The sequence below is a fragment of the Gastrolobium bilobum genome, unplaced genomic scaffold (genome assembly GCF_033153095.1).
Source record: "Gastrolobium bilobum isolate Gb01-03AN ecotype WA unplaced genomic scaffold, APGP_CSIRO_Gbil_v1 utg367, whole genome shotgun sequence".
NCBI classification, from domain to species: Eukaryota; Viridiplantae; Streptophyta; class Magnoliopsida; order Fabales; family Fabaceae; genus Gastrolobium; species Gastrolobium bilobum.
In genome coordinates, this window is record NW_026897510.1 from 105,609 (window position 1) to 121,203 (window position 15,595).

The 15,595-nt window shown below is 34.7% G+C and overlaps 3 protein-coding genes across 3 annotated transcripts; 2 read left to right on the plus strand and 1 right to left on the minus strand.

Moving 5' to 3' along the window:
- The first annotated feature begins 6,268 nt into the window (after positions 1-6,268).
- Positions 6,269-8,881, plus strand: LOC133307519 (vacuolar protein sorting-associated protein 2 homolog 1-like). The gene is made up of 5 exons (XM_061508040.1): positions 6,269-6,391; positions 6,608-6,738; positions 6,976-7,080; positions 8,150-8,410; positions 8,542-8,881. The coding sequence occupies exons 1-5, from the start codon at positions 6,355-6,357 to the stop codon at positions 8,680-8,682; spliced, it is 675 nt and encodes a 224-aa protein (XP_061364024.1). The 5' UTR covers positions 6,269-6,354; the 3' UTR covers positions 8,683-8,881.
- A 254-nt stretch (positions 8,882-9,135) lies between these two features.
- On the minus strand, positions 9,136-9,522 carry LOC133307501 (RING-H2 finger protein ATL52-like). Its single transcript, XM_061508006.1, has one exon. It carries the CDS (start codon positions 9,520-9,522, stop codon positions 9,136-9,138), a length of 387 nt encoding a protein of 128 aa, XP_061363990.1.
- A 13-nt stretch (positions 9,523-9,535) lies between these two features.
- LOC133307516 (putative disease resistance protein At4g11170) lies at positions 9,536-14,516 on the plus strand. The gene is made up of 4 exons (XM_061508039.1): positions 9,536-11,707; positions 11,970-13,071; positions 13,173-13,466; positions 13,553-14,516. Exons 1-4 carry the CDS (start codon positions 11,109-11,111, stop codon positions 14,399-14,401), a joined length of 2,844 nt encoding a protein of 947 aa, XP_061364023.1. The 5' UTR covers positions 9,536-11,108; the 3' UTR covers positions 14,402-14,516.
- Positions 14,517-15,595: the final 1,079 nt, after the last annotated feature.

Genomic DNA, 15,595 nt, shown 5'->3' on the forward strand with positions numbered 1-15,595 from the left:
CTAAGTTAATTTGGTGAAGGTAATTGGCCAAACATATTTACGTCCCAGAGATAAAAGGGCATAATATTTCTTCAAAGTGAAACGGGTATGTCACCTCACAATCAAAAGCCTTCGCTTGTGTTTGATGTGTATACGTCCTTATATTGATACACATGCATGCTACTCCTATGAAAGAAGATCATTACTATTACTAGGTTGAAGTCGTCGTGCAAAAATGACTTACTAGCAGTGTACTTAAACAACACTGTAGTCATCAACTATTATTTGGTCAATACTCAATACTAATATCCCATGTTACATATAGAATTTTAGGTATAAATTTCTTTGAGATGAGATTGATTGAAATTTATGGAATGGTCTACCAAAAGATAAATTATGGAAGGAGATGAGTTTGACCTTTTAGTAACCTAAATTCGATTGAACAAGAATACAAAACTTTCAAAACACAAAATCAAAGAAATTCCTCTTCCTATGCTAATTGATTCTATACAATCTTACCCTTATATTTTTGCATAAAAAGCTTATCATTATATTTATAAAGAACCAATTCAATCCATTAGCTTAAACTTTTAGGTGAGGTTACATTAATGGTTTTATATATCTCTAACACGTCTTTCACACGAGAGCCCATTAGACTTGAATGGTAGATAATGCTCAGACCCACCTACCTGTGCTAACAAATTCCACAAGACTTGATTAATTATTTGTTAGAGAAGTATATAAATATTGATGGACATTCTCTTAACAACTTAAGTTTTTGAGCTGAAATGATTCTTTACATGGTATCAGAGTCTCAGTGTACAGATGATCGATCATCACTGCCCCCCACTTTCTTTTATAGAATTTCTTAGCAAAGATAGGTGAATTTGTACATTATCCACCCTTCATGTCCAGTGGGCTCTCGTGTGAGGAGAGCATGTTAGAGAAGTATATTAACCATTGATAGGCCTTCACTTAGTAGCTTAAGTTTTTGGGTTGAATTAGTTCTTTATATGGTATCAAAATCTCAGTGTCACGGGTTCAATCTTCACCGCCCCTCACTTTCTCTTATGGAATTTCTTAGCACAGGTAGGTGAGCTTATGCATTATCCACCCTTCATGACCAACGAGCTCTCATGTGAGGGGGCGTGTTAAAGAAGTATATAAACCATTTATGGACTTTCACTTAACATCTTAAGCTTTTAGGTTGAAATGATTCTTTACATGATTAATTAAATGAGAGACGGTGAGGGATCAAACTCGTGATACCGATACTCTGATATATATCATCTAAAGAACCAATTCCGTACAAAAACTTAAATTTATTTTTAAGTGATGTTACATTAATAATTTTATATATTTCTAACAATAATAGTTTTGAAAACAAAAATTATTCTCCAAAGAAATGAATAATTTAATGCTTCTCCAAGTATCTCGAGCTCAAGTACAAGAATGATTTCGTTTTGCATTCAACATATCAATCACATGCAAAGTAACCTCTGTAAGCGAAGTAGGTAAATTCTAGTCATGTGCAGTAGATTCCTAAAGGTGGGCCATTCTCAAATCATTGATTATTATTAGTAGAAATCATTTGAAAGCGGCTCAATATTGTCCCAATCTGCATCCCTAGATTATACTCTGGCACAGTGAAAGCGATTAATTCATTTGCAAGCGTACCTATGTTTTAAGGATTTAGTTATTTAATCATTTTACACATACATCTGAGAGAAACCGAAGTTCAAGACTACTATTAAAATATGCATGGAAAAATAGTTTATTTGCATGTGCTGTAACACTAGGGTGCATTATCATGGCGCTGTAGCAGGTGCTGGGAAATGGGGTTCTATTTTACCATGACCAAAAATTAGGAAGACCTAGCTAACTAAGGGGTAAGGGTCTATGTTGCGTGTAAGTGTCCTAAGAGGTTGAAATGGCCCAAATTCGAAGTAGGTTGGCATGACATGATGGTAAATAGTTTGATGACAAAGACATATTATTGAAGCTCTGGAAGGTTTAAGGAAATGGCAGGAATGGCTGCTATGTTAGCTAGCTAGGCTACCTACAAGCTACAATTATCTTTCGGTTTGAAATGTCTTGGAATATACATGTTGCTTGTTCATGAAGGTTGACTCTATGAGATGGTCTTAATAGCAAAATGGAATTGTTTCAAATGGAAATCATGAGATGAATGGTGGGCGTGTCCTAACACAAGCATGGTTTTTCAACGATTTGTGTTTAATGTTCAAATCTCAAAAGCATTATAGATATATTCGTTTTTGGTGGGATTATTGAATGTGACAAAAATGAACAGAAAAACATGAACAATATACTTTTATTAATTAAAATTTAGCTTGGAGAAAAATACGGATTTAAGTATGAGTGATAAAAGTTCCATATTAAAAAAGAATAAGTTAAGTATAACACATATAAGTGAAAGAACTCACAGCTTTCAAATTTTGGATTAAAATGTGGTATTAAATCTCCTTATTCTGAATTTGTAAGTGAAACAGTGGCGGAGCCAGCCTCTATACGGAGCCCGGGCTAAAAAATTATATGTGTATTTTTTTTTAATTTTAGTTAGTTCATATCATAATTTATTTAAAGGATTTGGTGTTTGTCATTTTAAATGACATAAGTTATGTCAATTTGAGGGAGAGATAGACACAAGAAATGAAAATCATGAGAGAGAAAATATGTGATTTTTTTTTTAATTTAAACTTTAAATAAAAAAATATTTTCTTGTGTCCATCTCTCTCTTAAAATGATATAACTTTATGTCTTTTAAAATGACAAATACTTTTCTTTTATTTAAATTATATTAAATACAAAACACCTGAGGAGGAAGCATCAAAAGGAATTATAATTTCATTAAATATTTTTTAATTTTATTGAATATATTTTAATTTTTTTAGAGTAAATACCCTTTTAAGTCCCTAACAAAAAATACGATACCCACTTTAGTCCTTTACAAAAAAAATTACTCTCGAGGTCCCTAAGAAATTCAAAGTGGACCCATTTAGTTGAAATTGTGGTCCCACACAAATTCAAAAAAGACTCACATTAATCTCTCAAAAGGACTAAAATGGATTCACTTTGAATTTCATAGGGATCAAGCGACTAATTTTTTTGTAAGAGATTAAAGTGGAGACTGAATATTTTGTTAGGGACAAAAAAAGATATTTACTCATTTTTTTTATATAAATGGAAATAGAACACACAACTTAATACAACTTACCCAAATCTCTCACCAAATATATTTTAATTTTTTTATAGGGTCAAATGACAAATTTTAGCCCGGGCCAAATTATAATTTTAGACTGCGCTGAATTATAATTAATTATATATTTATATATAATAAATACAATTTATTAAAATTTAGCCCGAACCAAGACCACAGCTAAGTATCACGTGGCTCCGCAACTGAACTAAAACTCATTTGACATGTGAATAATAATCTCTCCTAACTGGATTCATGTTTAAGTTGAAATGAATAAGTTTTTAATTTAATTTATCCTATATCTATGATCAAATTTCACTTCACTTTATCTGAATTAATCAATGTATTCACTTTATCTGATTTAATCAAATTTCACTTCACTTTTTCTAATAGCATGAATGTTTTAACTTGGTGGAATTAGGTGATTTTCACACGTCTACCTTCTCCTATGATCAACCCCTATGAAAACAAACGCCAAAACTAGGCTATAAGATTAGATGTCTCACACTCACAAGTCACACTCGATCCGCGCCCCCCAACCGTCCCATCAGCATTGTCAGGCTAGTAGAAAAGTTCAATTGTGAATAGTGCACAGTGAAAGCTTCATTGCAATTGTGTGATTTGAACTAGCAATGGCGATAAATTCTTATTTTCTTTAGTAATATTAAATGGGTTGTCTTAATCCAAATCGATAATATGATCAACTTTACACCTGAAACGAAATTTTGGGTGTTCGAATTTATATCTTTTTGAATTTATGGATTCGGAATTAACAGTGACAAGTTGTCCTTTAGCAACTAAATAATAACTATGATGTGTGAACACATATTTGTTGAATTTTAAATGGTGCTTGAAAAATGAAAGCAACCGAGGTGTGTGCGTTCCCATTTATTCGTTAAATTCATCTCCACGTAACATGCCTAATTGAGAATTTGAGATAACAATCGAAATGGACTTATATTGACAGCAATAAAAATGTACATGAACCTTGGAATATATGGTTAGCATTTTCTTCATTAATGGTTTCACTTTCATGCTTAAAGAGCTTTTAGTAGCTAACTAGGGGTTTGCTTTTCTTGTCAGCAAATATTCGGTCAAAGACTCAAAGGGTCTGTGTTGCGTGGATTTTTGAAAGATCGTATTTCTAAATGTTTTAGGTTTTAGCTCATTTCATGGTTCTCTATTTCTCATAAATATGGTCGGTGTTTGAATGCTATGTCAACCTATGAAATACCGACATTTTAAAATTCTTAACGTGTCGTGTCCTACACTTTTCGATACTCATCGACACTCTTATATTTTTTAACACTCCAATACTCGTTGTAAAGATTCAAAAAAAGTTCAAAAATTATGTTGCATTTTATTTTGAATTCGAACTATTAGATTCGTTGGATTATGATTATTATTTTATTGAGTTTAATATAGATATTTGAGATATCTTATGTTTCTTTGCAAAATTGATGGGTATTATAAGTTTAGCTTTATTTTTTTGTTAAATTATTGAATATTAAATATAATGTATACTACATAAATTAAAAATAGTATATAATATCAAAACGTGTCAAAATTTAATATTTTTTAGAATTAACATGTTGGAGTATCGTGTCGTGTCGTATTTCATGTCCCGTGTCGGTGCAACATAGATGTCAACTTCACCAAAATTATCTTTAAAAATAAAATAAAATAAACTTCACCATTTCGATTTGTCAATGACTTGAAATCATAACCCAAATGGGCTCCTTTTCTTGCTATGCTTTTGCATGTATCTTCCTTAAATGGGCCAGTTTGGTTATTGATTTTGAAATATTATCAAAACCAAAAAAGGATAGCTTCAAAATAAACATATTATCATCAACGGGTTGTTTATTTTTTGAAACCATGTCCCTTCTTTAATAGAATTACAACCTGCTATATATTTTAACGAAAAAATTGGCATCTAGACAAACCAAAATGTCTCATTTGCAACTAAAAATTTCTTGAGTTCAGTGACATTAGTAAGAGAACAAAAAAAAAAAGCAAGCTCAATTACAAAGCAAACCAAAGTTGAAACAACATTCCCTAGAATTCCATAAAAATCCTCATAGACATGCATGTTATCTTAGTGGATTACAGGATATTGGAGGAATATTGAAATATGTGGAGAGAAGGTGAGTATATCCTCGGGCTTGGTGAGGGCCTATGGGTAACAAGAATATCCTTGGGCTTGGTGAGATTCATATCCTTGGATAAGGGTCAGGTAGGGTCTTCTTGGGCTTACTTTTTTGGTGAACAATTGGCGAGGCTTGAGAAGAGAGTATGACCCAGATTATAAAAGTTTGTACAGATGAATGGATTGGGCCATGAAAAAGGAATTGGATAGTAGCCAATTTAAAGTCATTTGGGTAGCATTTATTGGGTCCAATTTATATACTCTCTTTCTTTTATTTTTACTTAAAAAAAACTTATTATGCATCTTTGGGATAAAAACATGATTATGTTAATATACAGAAAAGGCTATCACCTTTCTTATTTAATATCTGTAGTCACACTTTTATAAAATCAAAGTGCAAGATTGATATAAGTATTAAAATTAAGAAACAAATTTGTTTAAATCTTAAACTAAACTCTTTCGTATTTATTTATTCTAAAGATTAGAGAAAAACTATAAAAAAAAATTCAGGGCGGACACTAACATAAAATTAACATAATAAATAAATAAATAATTTTTTTTTACATTTTTTGATGCTTTATTGTAAAAAAGAGGGGGAAAAATATATCTTATTTTTAAAAAGAAAAAATATTTATCATTTAAAAAATATAACTTTATGTCTCGTGTTATAGAAGATAAAATTATCTATTACACATATAAAAGTATATGAAATTTATATAGAAATATATAAAAAGAAGAGCAAAATAAAAAATATATATATGTACCTCGTATACTTTTATGTATATAAGATATGAAATTACCTCTTATAATATGTACATCAGAGATATTAAATCAGTTAAATTTATGTCCCAAAAAAAAAAAAAAAAACAATAAATTCAAAATTTATATATATATTTGGTATCGATATATACACAGCGTAGATAGAATAGCATATCAGGTGTTGAGCAAAGTCCTGTTGAGGCAACACGACACTGAAGAAGAGATCTCATAGTTTCAACATTGAGCGAATATGAGTTTTCTGTTCGGCAGTAGAAAGACTCCCGCAGGTTCTTGTTCTTTCTTTTTTTGCCAATTTTTATTTTATTATCAAATGGGTACGTTTTCGTTGTGATTGTGTTGATTGAATCGAGCAATTTGTTTAGAGAAAAAAAAAATGATGGGTTGCTTTTTTTTTTGGCTTCTCAGTTTCGAAAAATTGTGTCTTTGATTAGGAATTGGGTTTGTTTGTTAATGGGTAGTTTTGTTACTTGTGATGATGACAGAGCTTCTGAGGGAAAATAAAAGGATGCTAGACAAGTCCATTAGAGAAATAGAAAGGGAAAGACAAGGCTTGCAGACTCAAGAGAAGAAGTTGATTCTTGAGATTAAGAAGAACGCCAAACAAGGACAGATGGTATTATTTCTTTCTTTCTTTTTTTGGTTTATTAATAATTTTATTTTATTGATTGATTTGTTTTGGATTTCTTAAGTAGTTTATGTGTGAGGAGAAGTATGTTGCTTTCTGAGGATTGTGATTTATTGTGGAGGGTTGGTGTTAAGAATTGAGATTATTTGATTGGGTATATGATATGCATTTTCACATGTTTTGGTCTGGTTCAAATAGTTTGTGGGTTTGGCTTAAATTTGTCAGGGGGCAGTGAGAGTGATGGCCAAGGATCTTATCAGAACTCGCCATCAGATTGAGAAGTTTTACAAGCTTAAATCGCAACTTCAGGGTGTTTCTTTGAGAATTCAGGTTTGTTTTTCTCATTTTGTTTGCAAGTCACTGTACTTGAAGTTTGAAGGTTTCTTCATGCATAATGAGCTCCTCGGAAAGTAACAGATAAGTTAAATATTATGTGTTTGGCATTGTGTTACTCCTTTTACAGACTAGTTTAATGGAAAATAGTAACGAACGAAGGGTCACTGGTTATGTTGCACTTACTGTGTATGATTTTAATGGTTAAAGCCTGAGGTTGTTATTCTGAATGATTGATTAATGTAGTCTTTTGATGATTTTGTTGATGCATAAGCATTTGAGGGAGAGAATTAAAAAAAAAGATATAGGGGGTCACCGTTCATACCACAGTAATATGCATTCTGTAGCAACACTGTTTTATGTCTTTCATTTTAATTTAATTCAACCTTCCTTAGAATGCTAGGGTTTCTTTTAAATTAGGGTCTTTATCCTATATAAAGGGATTTTGGAATATGTAAGGTTTCCATCTATATTCACTGGGTTAACTGCAAGACCAGCTCCTTACTGGCTGTGTATCATTTCTTCTGTCCCAATTTTCTCGAGTGCTACAGATTTAAACCCGGAGATAATAAGACTTTATAGATGGTTCATTTGCAACTTTGGATTCAGATAGATCACAGCCCAGTTAATCTACCCTAATCCAGTTAACATTTCCCTAGACTGCACCATAATTTCTCTGACCAAGACTACTTGTGTTGTTTGCTGTTCAAGCAGCTCTCTGGTCTATGCACGAGTGACACAACAACTATAAGCTGAGGTCATGACTCTCCATGTCACGCAACCTCTTCCCCTCCCTCCAACTCATTTGGTCATGCCTTCAACCTTAAATCATGACCGACTCACAACCCAAAACAGTCTTGGCTTCATCTACTTTTAAAATTCTCTCACTGACACCAAACCACACCACCACAAATACCAGTAATCAAATACTAAAACAAAGGAATCCCGTGATCGCATTAATCACCAACAATCTCATCCTTTGAAAATTAATTTTAGATTTTAGAGTCCGCAAAACTAATTGCATTGAATATACCCTTTAAGAATGACTCTGCAAGATCAATTTCAGACACTAAAATCCACTCAAGCAATGGGGGAGGCTATGAAAGGAGTTACGAAAGCCATGGGTCAAATGAATAGGCAGATGAATTTGCCTTCCTTACAGAGGATAATGCAAGAGTTTGAAAGGCAGAATGAGAAGATGGAACTGGTGTCTGAAGTGATGGGAGATGCAATTGATGATGCCTTGGAAGGTGATGAAGAGGAGGAAGAGACAGAAGAGCTTGTGAATCAGGTTCTTGATGAGATCGGAATCGATATAAACTCGGAGGTAAGTTGTTGTCATTCTTGTTATCTGAAAAGAGCATTATAGATGAACTGAAAGATTAATCCCCTAGCTGGAGGGGAAGGTGTAACAATATTATTGATAATGATGATACATATATCATTTGTTCAATGCAGCTTTTAAATGCACCTGCATCAGCCTCAGTTGCTGCACCAGCGGCAAAAAACAGGGTTGCTCAAGCTGAATCAACAAACAATGAAGACGGTGGAATTGATGATGATCTACAGGCTAGGTTAGATAACCTAAGAAAAATGTAATGTGTATGAGGGTTTAGGGAAGGTATTTCAAAGAAGCGTGAAAATAATGATTGTATATAAAATTAGTCTGTGATTTAGTCTCATTTTTATTATCAGGATGGAAGCTATCTTATATATTTGAAGAGTAATGTTAATAGAACTATTCATATGTATACACAAGATACTGAATACTTCGGGGTTTAATTTTGGATAAATATTTTTATTCAAAACTAATCCATGAATTGTTTACCACTTTACCACCAATTTTAATGGGATAACAAAATGATCCTAGAAGAAATAAATTCCTGAACATAAATGAACTCGTTACATGAAGTTTTGAATCTCATCATTCACAGAACATATATGTATGGAAAAGGAGCAAAAATTTAGTTTTGGAAGGTAGCTATATCAAGAATGGGGATGTAATGATCCAGGATGTTTTCAAATTTAGGAGCTAACAATGACCATGATCATCTAATCATTTGGGGAAGCCACTTTGTCAACCTGAGTGCGGCACAATGGGCAGCCAGAATGAGAGCCAAGCCACTTATCAATGCAAGATGTATGGAAGATGTGCGTGCACTTGTGAAGCTTCCGAACACTTTCCTTTTCTTCGAAGCCTGTCAAGCAGATAACACATTCTGTCTGGCTTACTGTGCCTTCTGCAGCCTTATACTGAAATGTAATTGAATGTGACTCTAAATTCATGCAAGGAGATAACCTGTCATCAAAAGATACGACTGTTGTAGGAAGGGATGGTATGTGATGGGTATAAGTGCACCATCCTAGCATGGTGAGACTGAAAAATGTGAAAGCAATTACCACTGCTCCAGTTATCATAATCCCAGGGAAAAGATACATTTCTTCTTATGGCAAAAAAGCCATGAAAAGAAAAAAGCAACATGTGGAGACACTTATAGAGCCGTGTCATGATATGATTGACGATTACTATGAGCACAAGAAGCGTTTTTTGTTCTTTGGGTGAATGAATATGAGAATAAACTAGTTTGTATTGCTCAAGTAAGATAACATTTGAGATTTACAAAGAAGGGATCTCTCTCTATTGCTGATGGACTACTTCTATCCGTGAAGGATCTTCTGGCGGCTTGGCAGCAGGTATCTTTGTACTTTAAAGGGGCTTCTGCCCCCTTACCCACCCCCCTTATAGAATTATTCCCAAATTTTCGATAAAGCCATAAAGGACAATAACATTGGTGGTGAATCTAAGAGGTAAAGTTTCACTCTTTCTGTTTACATCCTTAGCTTTTTATTTTCATTAAAAAATTTATTATTTATGAAACAGCTTGGGGTTCAAGACTTGCTACGCCTTCTGATATTTAATGCTGGGCACTAAAGAGTTAGCAAGAACGTGAGTATGTTACCCCAGATGAGTGAACCTGCAAGACAAGATAAAATAGTCATTATAGAGAAGGTAAAAATAATACATATTGAGGAAAAGATAGTAGAATCTGTCTAAGGTGATTTGATCATGTGAGAAGAAGACTAATAAAAGCCCTCATAAGAATTTTACCCAAAAAATAAAAAATACAACACCTAGTAAGAAGAGTGGATCAATTAGAGGATAGTCCTATAGAAATAGCTTTTTTATTGGTAAGATAAAATTATCTAAAGGTATAAAAAAGTTATCAAAAGTAGAAAGGTACTCTTGATTTACACCGGTCAGATTTTAGGGTTTGATTGAAATTATTCCAGTTGATTCATTTCCATTGGATGGGTTGACCATGGGAAAACATAAGAAACTTCGGAAGGCCATCAGACAATTTTCCATTGGTCATAAGAGGAAGAGTTGAATATGATATCTATCCACTATCCAATGAAAGGTTTTATACATAAACAACTAATGAGAGGTGGACTTTAGAGTTCACTTTAAATTATTTCAGGTTTTATGCATAAACAACTAATAAGAGGTAGACTTTAGAGTTTACTTTGAAATTGTGGAAAATCATAATGTAAACGACTCTTATAATTTTCCACAATGCGATTTATTTGTTCCAACACATACGAGCAAGTGCTGAATCTGATCTCTATCCACTATCCGGTCGAAGCATCAAACTAAAAATCATTTGAGGACAGTGATAAGGTAAATTTTTTCTCTCGCTTGTTTTGTGGCTTTATATCAGTCATTCATTTTTGGATAAAGCTAAGGTGGAAACTAAGAAAAGAATTATGAAATGGTTTAGATGAAGTAAATAAGATTGCTTAGCATATATTATGAGCCAAAGCAACAATCTTGCAAATCCAAAAGGACCCAGTAATGTCAGATGTTAATTGAAAATGTTGCAGATACAAAGTCTTGTTCTTTAAGCTGTTTGATCCTTTCATTTCTTTTCTCTCTTTATTTATCTTTGCCAGATATATTGTGGCTTGCTTAATTTGATATTGGGGGTGTAGAGAAAAGAAAGAATTAGAGTGCACGCGTGAATCCAATGGAATATTCTTCTGCCAGAGCTTATCAAATAAAATATGTTGTATTTGCTTGTCTCTTGCTTCTTTTGAAATGGAAGGGTGTAGTACTGGCAAATAAAACAACAGTGGACAACGATTCTAAGGATCTAGTGGTGTCATTTTCTAGCTCTGCTCCTCAGATAAAGTATGATGTCTTTCTCAGCTTTAGAGGGGACGACACGCGTGAAGGTTTCCTCAGTCATTTGAACAAGAATTTACATCAAAAGCAGATTTTTACCTTTGTAGATGACAAGCTTCCCGTAGGGTGTGAAATATCGAAAGCTCTTCTTGAAGCAATTGAAAGATCATTGATTTCATTGGTCATATTCTCACAAAACTATGCTTCTTCATCTTGGTGTTTGCTAGAGCTAGTGAAAATAGTTGAGTGCAGGGAAAAAGATGGACAGATTGTGCTACCTGTTTTCTACAAAGTCGATCCCTCCCATGTACGGCATCAAAAGGGGGCTTATGAAAATGCATTTGCTGAACATGAAAAAAATTATAGTTTAAAGGTGCAAACCTGGAGATCTGCTTTGAAAGAAACTGCTAATTTAGCAGGATTTCATTCTTCAAATTTTCGGTAAGTAATTTTTTTGAATAAATGTTCTAGTATGTTGCCCCTATGTATTTATTTCAATTTTGCATATAAGAATATGGCTGTGTACAAGGATTTCCTTCATCCTTCCTCTTGCTAGTAGGGTTTGATAGGAAGTGGTTTTATGCATATTATCAAGCTTGTTCCTTAAAGAATTTTCTCTAGTTTTACATCCAAAGTAAGGCCTGTTTAAAATAATAATAATAATGTCATTTAAATTTTTTACATTTTCTTGTTTCTTTTATAGGAATGAAGCTGAGCTTGCTGAAGAAATAGTTAAATGGGTACAGAAGAGATTGAAACATGTGGACAAAGTTAACTCAAAAGGACTTGTTGGAATTGCCAAACCAATTTCACATGTAGAATCATTGTTACGGTTAGATTCAGAAGATGTTCGTATTATTGGAATTTGGGGCATGGGTGGTGTTGGTAAGACAACAATTGCAGAAGAAGTATATTACAGATTGCATGCTGATTACGAAGGGTATTGTTTTCTGGCTAATGTAAGAGAGGAGTTGGGAAGACAGGGAATAATCTCTTTAAAGATAAAGCTTTTTTCCACACTACTAGGGGAACAAGATTTGAAAATTGAAACCCCAAATGTATTGCCTCCTTATGTTGAGAAAAGGCTTCGTCGTATGAAGGTTCTGATTGTTCTTGATGATATCAACTATTCGGAGCAACTAGAAATTTTAGTTGGGACACATGACAGGTTTAAAAATGGTAGTAGAATCATCATAACTACTAGAGATAAGCAAGTCCTTGCTAAAGGGGTTCATGGTATATACGAGGTTGAGGCACTGGACTTTGATGAGTCTCTCCGGCTTTTCAATTTGAATGCCTTTGAACATAATCATATTGATATAGAATACTACGAACTATCTAAGACGATGGTCAAGTATGCCGAAGGCATTCCATTAGTTCTTAAAGTTTGGGGTCATCTTCTTCGAGGAAAAAAAATAGAAATATGGGAAAGCCAATCAAAAAGGCTCAAAAAAGTGCCAAATAAAAAGGTTCATGATTTTATTAAAATTAGTATTGATGATGATCTTCATCATGATGAGAAGAAGATATTTTTGGATATTGCATGTTTTTTCGATGGATTGAATATGAATGTTGATAAAATAAAACTTTTATCAAAGGATCATGATTATTCTGTTGCTGCTGGGTTAGAAAGGTTACAAGATAAAGCTCTTATAACTATTTCTGAAGAGAATATTGTATCCATGCATGACATTATACAAGAAACCGCTTGGGAGATGGTTCGCCAAGAATCTATTGAAGACCCTGGTAACCGGAGTCGACTGTTGGATACTGATGACATTTATCAAGTACTGAAAAATAACAAGGTAAAAGCCCTTAGTTACAAAAATGTATCTTATTTTGAACTTTTTTGTAGGAAAAGTGGGTTATAACTGTATTTGAAAGTTTTCTACTACTTTGGTGGCAGGGGAGTGAGGCCATTAGAAGCATAGTCCTCAACTCGTCGATGATTAAGGAGCTGCAGTTAAGCCCTCAAGTATTTGCTAAGATGAGCAAACTACAATTTCTTGATTTGTATTGTGATTGGCCTTATAAAGTGTTGTATCTTCCTCATGGGCTTGACTCTTTGCCAAATGAACTAAGATATCTTCGCTGGGCTTGCTACCCTTTGGAATCCTTGCCATCCATGTTTTCTGCGGAAAATCTTGTTGAATTGAACTTGCCCTACAGCCGAGTGAAAAAACTTTGGCACCAAGTGCAGGTAAATGATACATGTGTGCATTTGCTTTCTAAGGAATACAAATAAACAACTTTCATTAGCTCATGCTTTTGTTTAATTTGTTACAGGATCTTGAGAATTTAAACACCCTTGTACTGCATTCATCCACAAGCCTGGTGGAACTGCCAGACTTTTCAAAGGCCACAAATCTTAAAGTCATAGATCTCCGTTTTTGTGTAGAGCTGACTAGTGTGCATCCATCTGTTTTGTCAATCAACAAGCTTGAGAAATTGGACCTAGGTGGATGCATTTCCCTTACAAGCCTTGGAAGCAATATCCATCTGAGCTCCCTTCGCTATCTCTCCCTCTATGGCACGGGCATCAAACAACTACCCTCCTCTATTGCACTTCAAAGCAAACTTGAAAAGCTAAATCTAGCACGCACTTACATTGGGAACTTGCCTGCAAGCATCAAGCATCTTACAAAGCTTCGACATCTAGCTATACACCACTGTAGGGAGCTTCAGACTATACCAGAGCTTCCCCCATCGCTTGAAATGCTAGATGCCAGTGGCTGCATATCACTGGAGACTGTGTTGTTCCCTTCAACCGCTAGTGAACAACTGAATGAAAACAAGAAAAGGGTTGCCTTTTGGAATTGCTTGAAATTGGATGAACATTCTCTCAGGGCTATTGAGCTGAATGCGCAAGTTAACATGATGAAATTTGCATTCCAACATTTATCCATATTTGGTCGCAGTTATGATGCTCAAATCACTTATGTGGATCAGGAAAGCATAATTCAAGAGTGGTTGTTCTATCGAAAGACAACAAGTGACTTCCTACCTGTTAATGGGAAGACAACACGTGACTTCCTACCTGTTAATGGGAAGACAACACGTGACATCCTACCTGTTAACTTCCTTTTACCTCCGCATTCCCTTCTGTTGGGCTCCATTTTGCGCAGATCAACATGATGAAATTTGAACGCCAACATTTATCCACAGTTGGTCGCAGTTATGATGCTCAAGGCACTTATGTGTATCCGGGAAGCAAAGTTCCAGAGTGGCTGGTGTATAGGACAACACAAGACTCCCTAACTATTGATCTCTCTTTTGCTCTTCATTCCCCTGAGTTGGGCTTCATTTTTTGCTTCATAGTTCCGCAGGTTCAATCAGAGGGTTTGTTTTTGAAATTTAAGATCAGTGGTAGTGAAGGTGAAGGTAACACTACCAACGTGTACCTGGACAGACCACATCATGGAATTATATCAGATCATGTGTATCTAGTGTACGACCAAAGATGTTCCCGCTACCTGAACAGCCTAGCCAAACATCAGCCAAGGTTTAAAATCAAGGTTACAACGGCATCACGAACACTGACATCACAGTATGTGCCATTGCTGTTAAGAGGGTTTGGGGTCAGCCCAATAGATGACTCACAATATCTTAGTTTTCTTCAACAAATATCAAGTACTACTCCAAATATCACAAGTTTATCTTGTGTTCTTTAAAGCTTCGGCTGATATGTTTATTACCATTATTTATAGAGTTTTTCATGATGTATGTTGCTTGACCTTGCCAAAGATACTTATTTTTTTTTTTATGATAAATTGCATAGCAATTTCTTTTTAGAGTTGAATTGATAGAGGTGGATCTAGCTGGACTATGCTTATTGTTCTATTTCAGAGGGTGGACAGGATTGTACCTCAGTCCTGATGCCAAACGGGTAATGGAGATCTTCAGGGTGTTCAGTAGTTGTCGGGTTTGTCCCCTCTTCGTGCTCTGATGGGCAGGAAGTGGTGACTAGAGGTGGCAAAGTGGCCGCCCCGTCCCGTCATCAACCCGTCAAAAATGAGTCAGTCCGCCCCGTCCCGTTTGGTGGGTTGGCCCGCTAGCCCGAACTTATTTTACTCTGACCCGCCTATGCCCACTATTAGCCCGTCAAAAAATAAACCAGCCCCGTCTTGTCCCGCTTTTGAGCTGGATTGAAAAACTTAGTCCACTCTGTCCCATTTAACTGGTGGGGCAGGTTGGCCCGCCGAGCCAAGTCCATTTTGCCGGCTCTAGCGGTGACCACTTGCAACGATTACTAGTTGCAACAAATATTCATACTACTTGAAAGCTTTGCTGGCTCGAATAAAATATCATCCATTCTGCACAGAACACATA